At 39.2% G+C, this 16,638-nt stretch overlaps 1 protein-coding gene across 9 annotated transcripts in view; it reads left to right on the forward strand.

Annotated features, from left to right (window-relative positions):
• The window catches only part of mcf2lb (mcf.2 cell line derived transforming sequence-like b), a 48,552-nt gene extending 32,069 nt beyond the window's left edge, over window positions 1-16,483 (forward strand). For 5 of the 9 annotated variants that reach the window (XM_065962328.1, XM_065962333.1, XM_065962334.1 and 2 more), the window contains exons 6-33: window positions 935-1,051; window positions 1,181-1,330; window positions 1,417-1,541; window positions 2,942-3,056; window positions 3,138-3,257; window positions 3,478-3,669; window positions 3,771-3,962; window positions 4,451-4,610; window positions 5,244-5,305; window positions 5,424-5,509; window positions 5,642-5,708; window positions 5,800-5,915; window positions 6,065-6,134; window positions 6,229-6,321; window positions 6,414-6,506; window positions 8,730-8,855; window positions 9,191-9,412; window positions 9,507-9,599; window positions 11,192-11,270; window positions 11,384-11,453; window positions 11,586-11,692; window positions 11,878-11,970; window positions 12,444-12,503; window positions 12,986-13,051; window positions 13,763-13,872; window positions 14,364-14,476; window positions 14,599-14,702; window positions 15,404-16,483. In XM_065962328.1, the coding sequence (XP_065818400.1) occupies window positions 935-1,051; window positions 1,181-1,330; window positions 1,417-1,541; window positions 2,942-3,056; window positions 3,138-3,257; window positions 3,478-3,669; window positions 3,771-3,962; window positions 4,451-4,610; window positions 5,244-5,305; window positions 5,424-5,509; window positions 5,642-5,708; window positions 5,800-5,915; window positions 6,065-6,134; window positions 6,229-6,321; window positions 6,414-6,506; window positions 8,730-8,855; window positions 9,191-9,412; window positions 9,507-9,599; window positions 11,192-11,270; window positions 11,384-11,453; window positions 11,586-11,692; window positions 11,878-11,970; window positions 12,444-12,503; window positions 12,986-13,051; window positions 13,763-13,872; window positions 14,364-14,476; window positions 14,599-14,702; window positions 15,404-15,483 (3,081 nt within the window). In that variant the 3' untranslated portion in view covers window positions 15,484-16,483. The remainder of the gene's footprint in view (window positions 1-934; window positions 1,052-1,180; window positions 1,331-1,416; window positions 1,542-2,941; window positions 3,057-3,137; window positions 3,258-3,477; window positions 3,670-3,770; window positions 3,963-4,450; window positions 4,611-5,243; window positions 5,306-5,423; window positions 5,510-5,641; window positions 5,709-5,799; window positions 5,916-6,064; window positions 6,135-6,228; window positions 6,322-6,413; window positions 6,507-8,729; window positions 8,856-9,190; window positions 9,413-9,506; window positions 9,600-11,191; window positions 11,271-11,383; window positions 11,454-11,585; window positions 11,693-11,877; window positions 11,971-12,443; window positions 12,504-12,985; window positions 13,052-13,762; window positions 13,873-14,363; window positions 14,477-14,598; window positions 14,703-15,403) is intronic. The other 4 variants (XM_065962330.1, XM_020648380.3, XM_065962329.1 and 1 more) reach the window with 3 other exon arrangements.
• Window positions 16,484-16,638: the final 155 nt, after the last annotated feature.

Below are 16,638 nucleotides of genomic sequence, written 5' to 3' on the forward strand. Positions count from 1 at the left end.
ATGTGAAAGTGAAAAAAAACTGAAGTTCCTAAAGTGACCACTTGAGGTTTGCTGTAAAAGCCAAGAGAGTCTCAATTTAACAGCAGACATGAACATCTTTACAACCAGTTACAAAAATGTTTCTGGTCTTATTAGCTCATTTCTTTATCCGTAAAACTGTAATGGGTATGATGCTTTAAAAATATATATAATATGCATAAATTAGCATCATTATTGTCATGGTTGAGATGGCTGTATTGTAGCTGTTTGCCAGGGGGCTCACAGTAAGTCCTGCATCAGCTCCACCTCTTTGCCTGTTACTAGATCGTGCAAAAGTTAGGGTGAGATAGCATTTTCCAATATGGCGACCACCATCATGTCTTCAGAAACTAAATGGTGTTTTATTCAGGCCATAGTTAAAACATACAAAAGTTAAATGACTCTCCTCAAAGTGGCTGGAGAGAAAAAAAAGAAAACATTGTCGAATAAAAAGTAACGAATCATCGATAAATCATACAAATAGAATGCATTGGAATTTTTGTGCGTTTCTCCCTGAGTCAGCTTCTATAAACAAGTTTAAATTATATATAAAATAGAAAAGCTTTATAAGAAAAAGAAAGAGTAGAAAAGTACAAATAAAATAATAAAAATAAAGTAAATTAAAATAAACTGTACAGAAGCTATACACTGTATTAAAGCAAATATATAATACAAAAAAAATAACAAAGGGGAACACTGTACAATGAAATGAAAATATAAATATGTTTTCTTGCAAATATTCTGCATGGTGAACAAAAGTACAGCTGTTCTACTACTGAGCTCACTCCCACTGAGGTTTCTTGTCCTTAAAGCCGATCAATGTCCCGTCCAATGGGAGGTCAAAATGTCTCATATTCACAGTGTGTGTTCATGTGAGGAGATAAGGGTGTAAATGTTTTGGGTGTAAATGTTTCAGGTGATCATGCTGAGCTCAGTCACTGAGCTGCACTCTTACATCGACCGCACACAACTGACCCACGAACTCGGGGGAACGCAGGAGTACTGTCATGACAAGTGGATCTCTCACCGCACAGTATGTACACTGCATTAGGGTTGTCATGATACTAGAACTTTAAACTTCATTATGAAGTGTGATATTAGTTCAAATCAAATGGTATCCATACCTGTTTTGATGTTTTCTGTTGTGTCCCCTGCACATCAGGCAATTGAGGGTTTTGCATTAATGGTGAAGAAAACAGCACAGACTCTGCAGCTGTTTGGGACTGAACTGGCTGAAACCGAACTCCCCAATGAAATCCAGGCCACGACCCTCCTTCTGAGCACGCACACAAGCAAGAAAAATAGAATGAAGGTAACACCATTTACATTAGATACATTATATATATGTTTACAGTATATGGTGTGTGTGGGAAAAAAAATAACTGAATCTGTGTGTAGGAGGATCTGCTGGTAGCCCAGGGTCAGGGCAGCAGGCTGCTGGAGAGCATCAATGAGCCTGTAGTCAGAGACCCAGACCACAACATGAACCAGGATGAGCTGGAGAACCTGGCCACAGTGCAAAGGTACAACAGCTGGAGCTGATAGAGCAACAAAAAAAACTAGACTGTGTCCAACTGTCTTGAGAAAAGAGAAATACTTTCAATGAAAAAACATGTTAATAAATGTTCTAGATGTATGACACCTCAGGGGTTTTTTCCCCTGAAGAGACTTAAATGATTCTTTATTCATAAACATCATCAACTGAAGATGATTATGTTTACAGTGTGATGTTACAGTGACACAATATTTGTGTAACACTGAAATAAAAAGGTGTCACATCTAGTGTCTTATTACTCATAAACTGACTCTAAAGCATGCCTGTCATTATGTAATATTTCAGTAAATTATTTTATCATCATTGAAACAATTTAGCAAGCAAATCCACAAACCTTTGAGATCGTCTAAGTGTTCATTTCTGGTTTCTTTTTTTCCACATCATATAAATTAAAATTAAAGATCTTTGCTTTTTAAATTATTTTTCAGGGGAATAAAATACAATTCCATGAGTTTCTTTGGTAACACTTTATATTAAGGTGCTTGTAATAAGCATTAATAACAGGTAATAAGTCACTTATAAGACCTTATTAGATTCTTATTAACATAAATAAGACTGCATAAGTGTTAATATAGGCATAATTAACTCATTTGTTATGTCTTATAAGACACTTATAGGTTCTTATTAGAAACTTATTAACACTTTATACACTGTCATAAAAATTAATAAGATGCTTAAGACTTTATTAGGTTCATATTAATGCCTTATAAAAATGTATACATACTTTATTATGCACTTATTAACAGTTAATAAAGCTCCTCTGCAGGTACTGTTTCTTTTTGACATGATAAGTGTGATGGGTACTTATCATCATCATTTTTGATATTATTGATTTATAGATCTTGACTACTTCTACATCATATGTAACATTGACAAACTTAGTATTCACACTGTAGATTTTTTCCAGCTTGACTGAAGAAGTAATTCTGCCATCTAAAGAAAAAAAGCATTTCAAAGTGTACCAATTCACTCTAATGAGTAACAGATAGAAACCAGTAGACTCCTGAGTCATGATGTTGTATGTTTTTTTCTTCAGGCCTGTCTCTTCTCTGCTATCATCATAATTGAAATAATAGTTTAATAGCTAGTTTGCTTTGAGGCCAGTCAGTGTGATATTTTAAGCAACACTGTGGGCTGTGATTTGCACGTCAACAAGCATTAGCTTTACATAACACGCACAGATGTAATCAGTGTAAAAATATCCAAATACTCTGCTCAGGATCCATGAATTTTCTATTATTTTCCAACTGCTTCTGGTCTCCTCAACTGCCCGTTTTGTTTCTCTCTCTCTCTCTCTCTCTCTCTCTCTCTCTCTCTCTCTCTCTCTCTCTCTCTCTCTCTCTCTCTCTCTTGTCAATCCTCTGTCAGGCTGCTGTCTCAGCTGGACGAGACGGAGCGAGCTTTCGACGAGTTCTGGGTGAGACATCAGACCAAACTGGAGCAGTGTCTCCAGCTGCGTCACTTTGAGCACAGCTACAGAGAGGTGAGCCTGAAGCCTGAAGTCCTCATGTTTCCACTTTTAAGAGTTCAGAAACTTAACTGTGGTATATTTCTGCTGCTGCAGGTGAGGGCTCTGCTGGATCAGGTGTCTGAGAAACTCGTAACCTTTTCTGAGGTGGGAATCAGCCCGGCTCACGCTGACCACATCTTCAGTGAACTCAACACTTATGAGGAGAGAGTGTGTGTAAGTAGAGGGTCCTATCACATTATTAAAAGCTTAGATTTTTTCACATGACTAGATGACTTTTGGCTTTTTAGTGACACCTAATGGAAACTTTTGCAGGCTCACTCAGGGTCCACAAGTTCATATTTACATACATATTAGTTGCAATAGGACAGTTCATGCAATTTTCATGTGCAGGAACTATTGGAGGTAATGACTGTCTCTCCGCCTTGTCCCACAGGAGGTGCTGGACAGAGCCTTGTCTTTGGCTAGTGAGGGTGAAGAACTGATTAAGAACTCCCACTACGCTGAGGACTCCATCCAGCCCAAATGCAGCGAGCTCAGAGCGATCAATGAGACGGTGAGCAGCTCCCTGCGGGCCAAGAAGGACCACCTCCTCAAAGCCATGGAGCTCCACCATCGTCTGGAAAGGGTGAGAAGACAAGTACAGCTACACACTCCTTCTCTTTGTTACCATGTTAAGAGATGTTTTTTTTTTACTGTTTTTTTTTCCTCCTCTGCTGTCTTCCTCAGGCTTCTAAATGGGTGGATGATGGCATTTACCTGCTGGCATCCCAGCCTGTGGACAAGTGTCAATCGCACGAGGGGGCGGAGTTAGCCCTGCAGGAGCTGGAGCGCTACCTGGAGAAGGCAGAACAGAACCAACTGACGGAACTCAGCACCATCTGGGACGAATATGAAGCTGTGATCAATCAGCAGTTAAGGGTGAGACGACTGAAAAATATACATGTTGCATTTTAAGACATCTCTCTGACAGGTGGATTGTGAACAGACTATTAAAGATTATTTTTTTTTACACCTTTTGCAACTAGGTTTATACACATTTTTGGCATGTTTTCCCCCAAATAATATGTTGAATATGTATCCCAAACAAGTTGAAAAGCCAAATATTCACCACACAATTGATACCAAAGGCATACCATGTTAAGTATAGAAACTACAAATATGGTCGCTGATGCTTTGGCTAACAAATATTACATAACATAGAGAAAACTTTTGGTATTGACCCTCCTCTGATAACCTTCTGTGTATCTATCTATTTTTTTCTACATTTTTAATTTGTGTTTTATTTTATTTTAATTGTATTGTACTGTGTTCACTTTTTGTTTGCAATCTTTGCTCTTTGCTGCTGTTACAATGTAAACTTCCCCGTTGTGGGATAAATAAAGGATGATCTTATCTTATCTTATCAGGACCAAGTGGAGAAGGTGTTCCAGAAGCAGGCGTCCATGCAGGAGATGTTTGACAAGAGAAGGATCAGCCTGAAGAAGCTCGCAGCCAAACAGACCAGACCGGTGCAGCCTGTAGCCCCCAGACCCGAAGCCTTCATCAAATCTCCTCTCAGCTCGCCCGGTTAGTCTGCATACAACACCACACCTGGAACTTTTCATCCAATGCAGAATATTTCAAAACATCTCTAGAAGATTTTATACTCTTCATATGTACAACCCTAAAGCTACTCACAACATTTACATGTTTTTGATATACTCTTATACTCTTCTTTACACAGCCTTATATCCCTTGGTTAATAACTGAAGTATAGGAGTTTAGTAACTTAAAAAAATTAAGAAACGTCTTTATACTCATGAGCAATTCACTCATATATTACTTTAGGATCATGGCTGATATATAAAGAGAACGTGAAGCATTTATTAGGACAGTGATTCCTTCTATTAATCTCTCTGAGAAAAACACAGATTTCTGAATTTCAATCAACAATACAGTAAGCAAAATTTCAAAAATTTATACCTCTGACAAAAAACAAAAAACAAATTATTAAGGGCTTAACCCCAAAAAGTGTGATTCTTTCCATTTTCTTCTGTGAGATTGTTGAGCATTTAAAATAAAAAATAGATCTTAAAGCTAAGCACTTGTAAATGTAAATGGGGTGCACAGCGCAGGAAAAACATGGCAAACACGCATGCTGGGGAATCAAAGCGTTACTCTGTATTAATTCTGACTTTTTTTCCTCATCCGTTTCCTCAGCACACAGAGCTCAGCTGGAGAAAAACGACTCAGAGATAGACTCCGGGAACAACTGTGAGAAAGTGAGCAAAGAACTGTCATGACTCTTGTTTGTTTGGACTTCCTTATACAGTATGTGACCAGTGCTTTCGGTCGCTTATCACACTGATGTGATGTTTTTTTGTTGTTTTTCTTCTCCAGGGAAGCGGCCCTCTGCAGAACGGAGACGGTAACAGCAGACATGCGTCTCTGTCAGAGGAGGAGGAGAATCTGGCCGTGCTCAGGAGGTGAGAGATCAGCTGCAGCTCTTCCTGTGTTATCGAATTACACTGAAGATGGACTGAGTAAAAACAGAATTATCTATAGAGCTTTTTTTGCATGCATCTTATTCGATCTCTCTATTCTCTCTTTGTCTGCAGGCACGTTATGAACGAGCTGCTGGAAACTGAGAGAGCGTACGTTGAGGAGCTGCTCTGTGTATTACAGGTGATTATTTACTCCACAAATAAGGTTTTATCTTATCTTTTTTTGTTACGATTACCCACAAGTTCCTGTATTTTCTTGTGTGTGTTTGCAGGGATATGCCTCTGAGATGGATAATCAGGCGATGGTTCACCTCATGCCTGCTCCCCTGCAGAACAAAAAGGAGGTTCTGTTTGGCAACATGCCAGAAATCTACCACTTCCACAAGAGGTGAAAGAGCGCCATCTGCCTGTCATTCAGGATATCAATGTTTTGGAAAATCAAATGTTGTTATTCACCCCAAAACTAACATTTGAATGAATACTCTTTTCTTTATTTTCTCTCATATTTCATAATGGAATTATTTTTCATGGTTTCAGAACTTTCCTGAGGGAGTTGGAGCAGTACACAGACTGCCCACAGCTGGTTGGACGGTGTTTTATTGAGAGGGTGAGTGATGTGCAAGATTTTCAACACAGACATGCATATAAATTATATATATATTTTTTTTTTAATGAAAATTGTTTTCACTGCCTCTTTATAGATGACAGACCTGCAGATCTATGAGAAGTACTGCCACAACAAGCCTCGCTCTGAAAGCCTTTGGAGGCAGTGTTCAGACTGTGCCTTCTTCCAGGTGAACACAACCTCAGCATGCTTCAAGTTTTTAAAGTGGATTTTCTTTACTTGTTTTCATTTAACCCAGTTTTTTTTTTTTTTTCTAATCAGGAGTGTCAGAAAAAGCTGGAGCATAAACTGGGTTTAGACTCCTATCTGCTGAAGCCTGTTCAGAGGATTACCAAATATCAGCTGCTACTGAAGGTATGACATCATGTATGGACTGATAAATTGTCTTTTTTATGAGAATTTCTCTTATTCAGCTTTTTACTGTATTCTAACAGTAGCCATTTTCCTTGGACGTGACTTCATCTTGGGGAGCTTTAAGTCTGTTGTAATCTAGTAATTGTTAATTGTATAAATTAAGCCTTGTCATTAGAGCAATTAGGATAGGATAGTACTTTATTGATCCCCAGGAAATTATCCTAAATGAGCAAAAAAAGAAAAAACTATGAAAACTCCAGGTTTGCAGGGTTGTGTTGTCAATAAGAAAAATATTTTATTTTTGCATTGTAATTATGACAATGAAATGGATGTATGAATTACTACCTAATGAATTTATTGGATGATATACACCTGTAAAGGCTGTCAAAATAAATAAACAGTTGGTCAAAAAAAAACAAAAAAAACAAACAATTGATGCATCTAAGCACTGTAACAACACGTTAGGATTAATTAAGTTATGAATTAAACCTCTTTTAACGTTAAATTACAAGTCGGCTAATTAGCTTATAGCCACTACGTAGCAGACAGGAATGTTATCTAGTCAGTAGCTTGTTGCTAACAGTAGCTCTGACTCACTATCTATTGAGTAGCTTGATGCTAACAGTAACTCTGACTCACTATCTATTGAGTAGCTTGTTGCTAACAGTAGCTCTGACTCACTATCTAGCGAGTAGCTTGTTGCTAACAGTAGTTCTGACTCACTATCTATTGAGTAGCTTGTTGCTAACAGTAGTTCTGACTCACTATCTAGCGAGTAGCTTGTTGCTAACAGTAGCTCTGACTCACTATCTATTGAGTAGCTTGTTGCTAACAGTAGTTCTGACTCACTATCTATTGAGTAGCTTGATGCTAACAGTAGCTCTGACTCACTATCTATTGAGTAGCTTGTTGCTAACAGTAGCTCTGACTCACTAGCTATTGAGTAGCTTGATGCTAACAGTAGCTCTGACTCACTATCTAGTCAGTAGCTTGATGCTAACAGTAGCTCTGACTCACTATCTATTGAGTAGCTTGTTGCTAACAGTAGCTCTGACTCACTAGCTATTGAGTAGCTTGATGCTAACAGTAGCTCTGACTCACTATCTAGTCAGTAGCTTGATGCTAACAGTAGCTCTGACTCACTAGCTACTGAGTAGCTTGTTGCTAACAGTAGTTCGGACTCACTATCTCGTTAGTAGCTTGTTGCTAACAATAGTTCTGACTCACTATCTAGTTAGTAGCTTGTTGCTAATAGTAGCTCTGACTCACTATTTATTGAGTAGCTTGTTGCTAACAGTAGCCCTGACTCACTATCTATTGAGTAGCTTGTTGTTAACAGTAGCTCTGACTCACTATCTATTGAGTAGCTTGTTGCTAACAGTAGCTCTGACTCACTATCTATTGAATAGCTTGTTGCTAACAGTAGCTCTGACTCACTATCTATTGAGTAGCTTGTTGCTAACAGTAGTGACTCACTATCTATTGAGTAGCTTGTTGCTAACAGTGGTGACTCACTATCTATTGAGTAGCTTGTTGCTAACAGTAGCTCTGACTCACTATCTATTGAGTAGCTTGTTGCTAACAGTGGTGACTCACTATCTATTGAGTAGCTTGTTGCTAACAGTGGTGACTCACTATCTATTGAGTAGCTTGATACTAACAGTAGCTCTGACTCGCTATCTATTGAGTAGCTTGTTGCTAACAGTAGTTCTGACTCACTATCTAGTTAGTAGCTTGTTGCTAACAGTAGCTCTGACTCACTATCTCGTTAGTAGCTTGTTGCTAACAGTAGTTCTGACTCACTATTTATTGAGTAGCTTCTTGCTAACAGTAGCTCTGACTCACTATCTAGCGAGTAGCTTGTTGCTAACAGTAGCTCTGACTCACTATCTAGCGAGTAGCTAGAACATGATGTGCCTCCAGATTTTCACTTTTTTGTCTTTTCTGTGGCTTATCAAACTGGAGGTGATGAATTTGTTACACTCGAGTTTGAGTCCTCTTTTCCTTGTCCATTTATGTAGTCATTGTTTGGGGATTTTCTATTCATGTTGTAGTCCTATGTATATCTCCAGCGACAAACCCGTCACCCTGTGGGGACATGAAAGATACCTTTGACCTTTGAGACACAGCAGTAAGAGATTATCAGAGACAGTATGTGAGCATCTCACCCTTAGCATCACTTAGCAATTGCTCTGAGCTGATTAACTGAGTTTCTGTCGACAGGAAATGCTGAAGTACAGTAAGAGCTGTGAGGGGGCTGATGACCTGCAGGAGGCGCTCACCTCCATCTTAGGCATCCTTAAGGCTGTTAATGACTCAATGCATCTCATCGCCATCACAGGATACGAGGTGAGACATTTAACTGGAATCAGGGAATTGCAGAAATGATATTGTTTATAGGCTAATGAGGTAAAAATGAAAGACAGACTCAAGCTTTACTCGAGACAGACTCTTTATATTTATGAGAATTAACATTTTCATTTAGAGCAGCTGTTTCCATAAATATGTATGTGGTGACATTATTTAGATCCAGGAAATCTGGATTAACAAAAGACCAGACAAATAACAGAAACATTAAATGTAACAGTTATTGGGTAATAAAAAACATCAATTTATAGCCTCCATAAAGTTTATTTGATTATGTGAAGTATGTGATCGGTCAGCTCTGCTCTCTCTCTCCTCAGGGGAACATGAGTGAGCTGGGTAAGCTGCTAATGCAGGGGTCATTTAGCGTGTGGACGGAGCACAAGAAAGGTCACGCCAAGGTGAAGGATCTGGCCCGTTTCAAACCCATGCAGAGGCACATCTTCCTCCACGAGAAGGCCCTGATCTTCTGCAAGAGGAGGGAGGAGAACGGCGAGGGCTACGAGAAAGCTCCATCATACAGCTTCAAGCAGTCTCTGAGTGTGAGCACCTCTGATGCGGCAATGTCGACGATTTCTCTGCATTTGTCTCTCTCACACCGCTTTAACATCCGTACCCTGCTTTCCATTTGAACAGATGAGTGCCGTCGGCATTACTGAGAATGCAAAGGGAGACCACAAGAAGTTTGAAATCTGGTGCAACTCCAGAGAAGAGGTGTATATAGTTCAGGTATGTTATTACTTAAAACAATAATAGTTTGTTTTCCAACTGTCAACAAATGTCATGAAGCATGATTTCATCAGACGAATGGGTGTCCTCCCTGCAGTCAAAGCATGTTTCCTTTTGTTGTATTCAGAGTTCCAGTCAAAACACTATCTTTTCTACACACACACACATTACTTCTTTGTTGTAATGTCCTCATTGTTTTTGTTTTGTTTTATTGTTTTATGTTTTTGTCAAAGCGTCTTTGAGTTTTCAGAAAAGCGCTATATGAAACCTCTGTATTATTATTATTACTTTTCATGGAAAGCAGATTTAAACTGATGGTACTCTCTGAATTATAATATACTAAGATAAGATCCAAAGATTCCCACCATGAGGAAGCAACAGTGGCCAAGAGAAGAACGATCTTTCTAACAGACAGAAACCTCAAGAAGATACACACTTAAATTTGGAAATGATCGTTACTGCCTTAATAATATGAATCTAAATTATTAATTTAAAAAGAAAAGTCACAGTTGTTTTAGTAATGTTTGTTGAAAAGCACTGTGCCCATGTCTGGGTCAAGCCAACTCCACCAAGAAAATGCTAACTGAGTGTCATGAGTTTGCAATTCTGTCTGATTTCAGTCCCTTCAGAACACGGCAACACTTATTAAAGAAACAGTGGTGTTTTTAAAAACCCTTTTGTTTGTTGTGTTATGCAGGCGTACTGCCTTTTTAATGCAGCAGGTTTTAGAACCTCTAACACAGTGATTCTCAAAGTGGGGTCCGCGAACCATAGCTTGGGGCTCCCCAGAATATTTGTGAATTGTTTGACACAAGAATATGAGTAATGTAAATATTTAAATTGAAATCTTCTTTGATAAGGCTTACTGTGTGTTTTGAAACACTGTTTAATAAACTCTGTGGTTTGTTCAGAGCTTCCTGCCAATGATTTGAATAAGGAGCAAATAATTCATCTTTAAAGTTAAATCACTTACTGAAAGTCAGTTTTAGAATACATGACAACATTTCTGGATTAAAATGAAGACTATGTCAATCTTGTGAAGTTCATTTTCTCAAAGTTTATAAAATGAATTACTTGGAAAGTATAAATGTAGCCTAATTCTATCATTGCAAAGTACGGCTACTACATAGTACATTAATACATAGTATTAATATATTCTTACATATATTCTTATTGCTCTAACACACCTAACTAAATGAGATGACACATTCTGTACCTAAAGCCTGTTGTATAACTTTCACATTCCCATTTTAAGGAAATATGTCGTATAAACCTCAAACTTGAGCTAATTGATGCAGATGTTTTGGAATCCAACATCCCTCATGAACACATTCCTGTGGGTATTTGAGAAATAAACATATCCTTTGGAAAACAACAAAAAAAAACATTTGAATAACTTTCCAAAGCACGACGTCGTTCATTTGAGATATTATTACTGGAGGTCATCTTTTCATTTTTTTTTACGATACATACAGAATAACAGGTCTGTTAAGTCGGATTTCATGTATTTGCAAAAAATCTACATCTTGGTGGCAGTGGATGATTCAGTTTACAAACACCCTTTTACCATCTGTTTAACTGTTCTCTTTTAGGCGCCATCGGCTGAGGTCAAAACCACCTGGGTGAATGAGATCAGGAAAGTTCTGACAACCCAGTTGGAAGCATGCAGAGGTACAGAGACTCTCAAACCTATTTCTCTTTCTAGTATGTTCATGTTTCACCAGAAAAAAAAAAAAAAAAAACTCCTGTTAAAGTGTATGTTCTCCCTCTCTGCGCTACAAAAGCCAGCCAGCAGAGGGCGCCAGACCAGGTTTTCCAATTCCCCCCTGTGCCCAGTGGAACAGTAAGTCTCAGGTAAGACTGTTTACCCCTTCCTGGTTTCTTCATATTGACAATTCTATTGACAACATGTGTTTCTGAGTATTGTAATTAATTATTTTAAACACGGTTTGAGTCTTCTAATGTCTGACTTTTGTCCATCTCCAGTCCCTTTAAGACTGGTCAGAAGAGCTTTAAAAAGGGAGACGATAAGAAAGCTGAGCCCTGCAGCCCTGATGCTAACTCCTCTTCTTCACCAAAGCCCGCAGGAAAAGGTGAGGAGAGAGATGGAGAGACATTTAATTTGTATTAAATAACCTCTAATTGTTAGCCATGTCTTAACTTCAGTTTTTTTCCACTGAATCATGTCACTTCCTCTCTTCCCCCTCTTGTTACTTAACTTTATTCCTCCCTTCCTTCTTCTTGTTTGTCCCTTCTTCTTGCTTTCCCTCGGTGTCAGACGAGGCTGTGACAAGCCCTACCTCAGACAGAGCTGCTGTGGCTAAAAAGCGCTTTACTTTACAGGGCTTCAGTAACCTCAAAGCTCAGAAAGGTAACAGCGGGCTATTGTCAGTTTCATATATTGTTGTCAACACATCACGTCATCTCCTGCAAAGAAAAAGTGAACTTCCAAAAAGTCAAAGAGTCACTTACAGTAGAGACATTATTTAAAGTATACTTGTTTTTTTCCTTCTGAGAGTTAGATGAGCAGTCACTGATATCTCATCCAAACCCACAATTTGATGTTTGTTACACTTTGTACGGATTAAAGAAATAAGATATATTAAACCTATTAGCCAGTGAGCTTAAATTATGGATTATCTTTTTTACTTTTGATTCTCATGCTAAGCTAAACTAAGATAACTGCCCTTTGTATCTACCTAAATGTAAATGAAGGCTTGTGGGCATATTCCCCAAATTTTGAAAGATCTGTTGTCTTCTAAAAAACCAAAATAATAGATATGTATATGATAATTATGGAGCCTTTTGGTCAATAGGTCAAACCTTCCATGCTTCCCTCCACAGAGCCCACAGCTACCGATGATAAAAGCTTTACGTTACCCATGACGATCCTCTTTTCAGCAGGTATCTCACAGCTCTTAGACCCCGGCTTTAATTCAATCCAGCTCCCCCCCCCCTAGCTTTGACTCTCCATCGCAGGAAAAGCATTAGAAAAAAGAGTTCCTGATAGGCCATGAGAGTGTGGCGATGAGTCAGCATTGAGGGGAAAACAGGACCCTGTAATGAAGACTGCAAAAATGCTGCCACGGTTCTGTGTCAGATTTGAACCTTTTTTGCTTTTCCTGCTGTGACTTATCAAAAAAAGTATTTTACGGTAGCGTCTTCAATCCCCCCCAAAAAAAAGCAGCTTTTAGTTTAAACTCCCTTATTAGAATATGTTTTTCCCCCTTTGTGTTGGATGTCTTTCCATAACCGTTCTGATCCAGCTGTTTGTGCGTGTGTGTCAGTTCAGTCTCGAGTGGAAAAATCTGCTCACTGTTTCACTTTTTGTCCTTTGAATGTATTTACCTGCCTCACTGTATATCCTTGTTTTCCTTTTCCACTAGGATCCCCCACAAGTCCCGATCACAAGACGAAACGGCAGAGCGACCCCACCCCATTCGGCTTCAAAGGTATACTCTCATGTGCTCATCAAATACCTGCATACTCTCCCTGCTTGGTCCGTTTTTTTTGTCCTCGAGCACAGCCTCAGTCTCTGATAACAACAAGAGTTTTTATTGGCTGTAGCTGCTGCAGGGAGAGTGACTAGCTGTGTGGTTTTTTTTTTTATCGCCTTTCCTTCAGATCCAGGTCCTCCCCCGCTCCCCCTGAGCAGGGCCAGGTGGTTCAGCACCTCTAGTCTCTTACAGACAAAGTGGAGAGGTACACCAACACACAGAAGGGCTCGCGCTGGCTGTGTGTTCGGCCCTATTTACCCTCTATAAACACGTCGGCCTTTATCAGCTGTTGCTTTGCCACCACCTCACGTCTCCCTGTTCCTCACAGGCCTAGTGAAATGATAGAACTACACACTGATGAGGAGAGCATCTGCCTGCCACTTTTTCCTTTAAAATTAAATCAGGGGTAGTTAGAACATGGAGATGCATGCTGGTCTCTGTAGTCTTTATGATATTAAATAGTTTTGACATGCTGGGCTTCTTGGGAATAGCTGATTTTTTTCCCCTCTTTGTTCAAAAGAGCTTTTTTGTGGTTTCACTCTTTCACACTCTTTCTCTCTCTCTCTCTCTCGCTCTCTCACTGCAAGTCACGCACGTTGGACAGCAGCTTAAGCCAAAATGATTTTGTTAATATACTCCTGTGTGTGTCTCCCTCTTCCCCATCAGGCTGGAACAAAACCTCCCTGTCTCTGGACGCCTCAGAGGAGCACGACGGCTACTCCAGTGCTGACGATCCTCTGAACTCTGACCCAGAGGAGGACTGCGGAAAGAAGCTGGTGAGTCACCGCTTTGACAAACATGTTGTCTGCTTATCTACACCGTTTGTTTTACAGGTTTCAGACCCCCAAAGTAAGAATCACCTGGCTCCTTTTTTAAAAACTTTTAGCAGTAACGGAGCAACACTACGACTAGTTTTCAACTTTGTCTGTCTTTTATGTCGTTCCTGGCAGAATTTTAAAGAATAAAAAATCAAATCCACCAGTTTGGCTGGAAAGGATGATGATACAGGGAGAACAAAACGGAAAAAAATAAAACCAAAACAATGAGCTCAAAGTAACTAAAACTGTATTTAAATGAGATGTGCAGAGTTTGTTTTGACCGTTAGCCCCTTTCACATTTACAATTTATCAATTTGTTTGTGACATTTTGATAAATGTGGCTGTAAAGTTGATGCATATTAATTGAAACTTAATTCGCAGCTGACACGGTACTTTTTTTCTAACTTTTGTAAGCCTTATTCTCTCTTCCCCGACTCAACTTTGAACAGTGCGCTGGCAAATATACGGTGATGGCTGACTACGAGATAGACGGTGCTGAAGATTTCTCAGTGAAGAGCGGAGACATGGTGCAGCTCGTCAAGGAGGGAGATGACCAGCAGTGGTGAGAATATTTTATTTCTAATACAACTCAGGAAAATAAAATGACAAATTGGTATGACGTCACTTCTATCATATTAAGTGTGTGAGTGTGTGTGTGTGTGTGTGTGTGTGTGTGTCCTTCAGGTTTGTACGTAACCTGAGCTCTTCTAAGGAGGGCTGGATTGCAGCTGCAAATCTTATCACACTTATTGGAAAGTCCAAGTCTTGCCAGTCTCTCACCAGCTCAGGTACTTTCATAACAGAAACACTTTTCCTGTTTTCATACGTTGTCAAGTCAAGTCCCATTTATTTACAAAGCACATTTAAAAACAGCAGCAGCTGACCAAAGTGCATCAAAGAAACAGTTCACAGGGGATTACAACATGTACAAAAAAACACAAAATAAAATACGATAGAATATATATAGGAGAGATAATGAAAGCAATAACTGGAATCTGAAAGAGCCGTCTATTCAGGACCAGAGGACTCAAATGCTAAAATATAAAAATATATCTTTAGGAGGGACTTAAAAGAGTCAGTAGAGGATGCAGACCTGATGGGAAGAGGGAGGCTGTTCCACAGTTTTGGGGCTTTTTACTGAAAAAGCACGATCTCCTTTTAGCTTGAGTCGTGAGCGGGGGACAGCCAGGAGGCCCATTAGCCGACGATCTCAGCGGCCTAGATGAGGAGGTCAGTGATGTATAGGGGGGCCAGGCCATTCAGGGCTTTAAAAACAAACAAAGCAATCTTAAAATAGATTCTGAATCGTATTGGGAGCCAGCAGAGGGACGCCAAGAAAAGGACTGATGTGCTCCCTCTTCTTGGATCCAGTCAGCAGCATTTTGGAGTTGTGGGCACTATTATGACACGTTTGTGTGGGGACTTTGAACGATACATTTACTTTCCAGACCTGACAAAATCTTCAATAATACATGTTTGTTTCTTACAGAAGGCAGTGGCTCGGGAAATCTCAGCACGTCGTCCAGCTGCAGCGAGACATACACCAGCTTCTCTGACATCAAACCCTAAACTTCTCAGCACCTCCATCACCAAACTGCTCTCATGGTACAGCTTAAATCATGTGGCTGCTGCCTGTGCTCTGTTTCCAACATTCATACCCACAAGAAATCTTCACAGAAAATCTGAATTCTTTTTTTTAATTTTTTTTTTTATATTATGCACATGCACCAGTCATTAAGATAATATGCCAAACATGTGCTCACTTGAAGGCGAAGATGCTGAACAGAAAAAATGTACAGGACAGACAATAATTTCACCGTTTAGTACGATCATTGATCTTTGTTTATAGTCACACACTTCGTCTGTATATATTTTTTAAATAAAAGACGAGAATCACTGTAATTATATCGGAATAGATGTATGAATGGGCCAGCAGGACTGATCTCAGTTAATGCATCTGTCTGTGTTAACTTTAAAAATTGGACAAAGTGTGGTGATCATCCTTTCTGTTTGTCTGCACAGATCATTTCACTGTTACTGTACGCAAAGAAAAAAGGGAAATGTTAAATACGCACAGCTTGGTTAGCCTAAGTGAATGTTTTCCTGAGAGTCGATTAACTCTCCCTACGTGTGTTTATTTATTTGCAAGAAACGTTTCAGTTTGTCTCGTCTCTTTTGTTACCGTCTTCTTGACTCTCTTCCTGTATGACATGTCTGTTTGTTGCATAAACTGTAATAGACATATCTTTGTTGTCATCCTGTCATTGGAGACCTGTTCTGCCACCAGCTGCCCAGACCTGTGTACGAGCTTCTGTGTGGTGTCATTCTGTGGGTTTCATGTAGGCTACAGCTACAGTTGAAAAATGTTTCTCAATGTGAAAATTCACTGTATAGTGCTAACTTATTCCCATGGTGGGATCACCTTATGAATGTAGATATTGTTCATTAATATCCGTCTGTCATGAAATGTATGTTATTTGAGATGCTATATTGTATAATAAGTATGGTGATGTCACTGATGACGTGACTTGTCTAATTTTTTTACATAAACAACTTGTGATAACTCAAACTGTCTTTTCTCTTGTGTGCCACTCAATGAAGGCTAAATACTGATTGCACAATCAAATGCTTTTATAATGCATTGTTGGTCTTTGTTTCTAAAAAGTTACATTTTTAAAACCAAAAAGTTACATGTTTTGCATTTTTTGTTTACATCTTGTACAC

The sequence above is a fragment of the Labrus bergylta genome, chromosome 13 (genome assembly GCF_963930695.1).
Source record: "Labrus bergylta chromosome 13, fLabBer1.1, whole genome shotgun sequence".
NCBI lineage: Eukaryota > Metazoa > Chordata > Actinopteri > Labriformes > Labridae > Labrus > Labrus bergylta.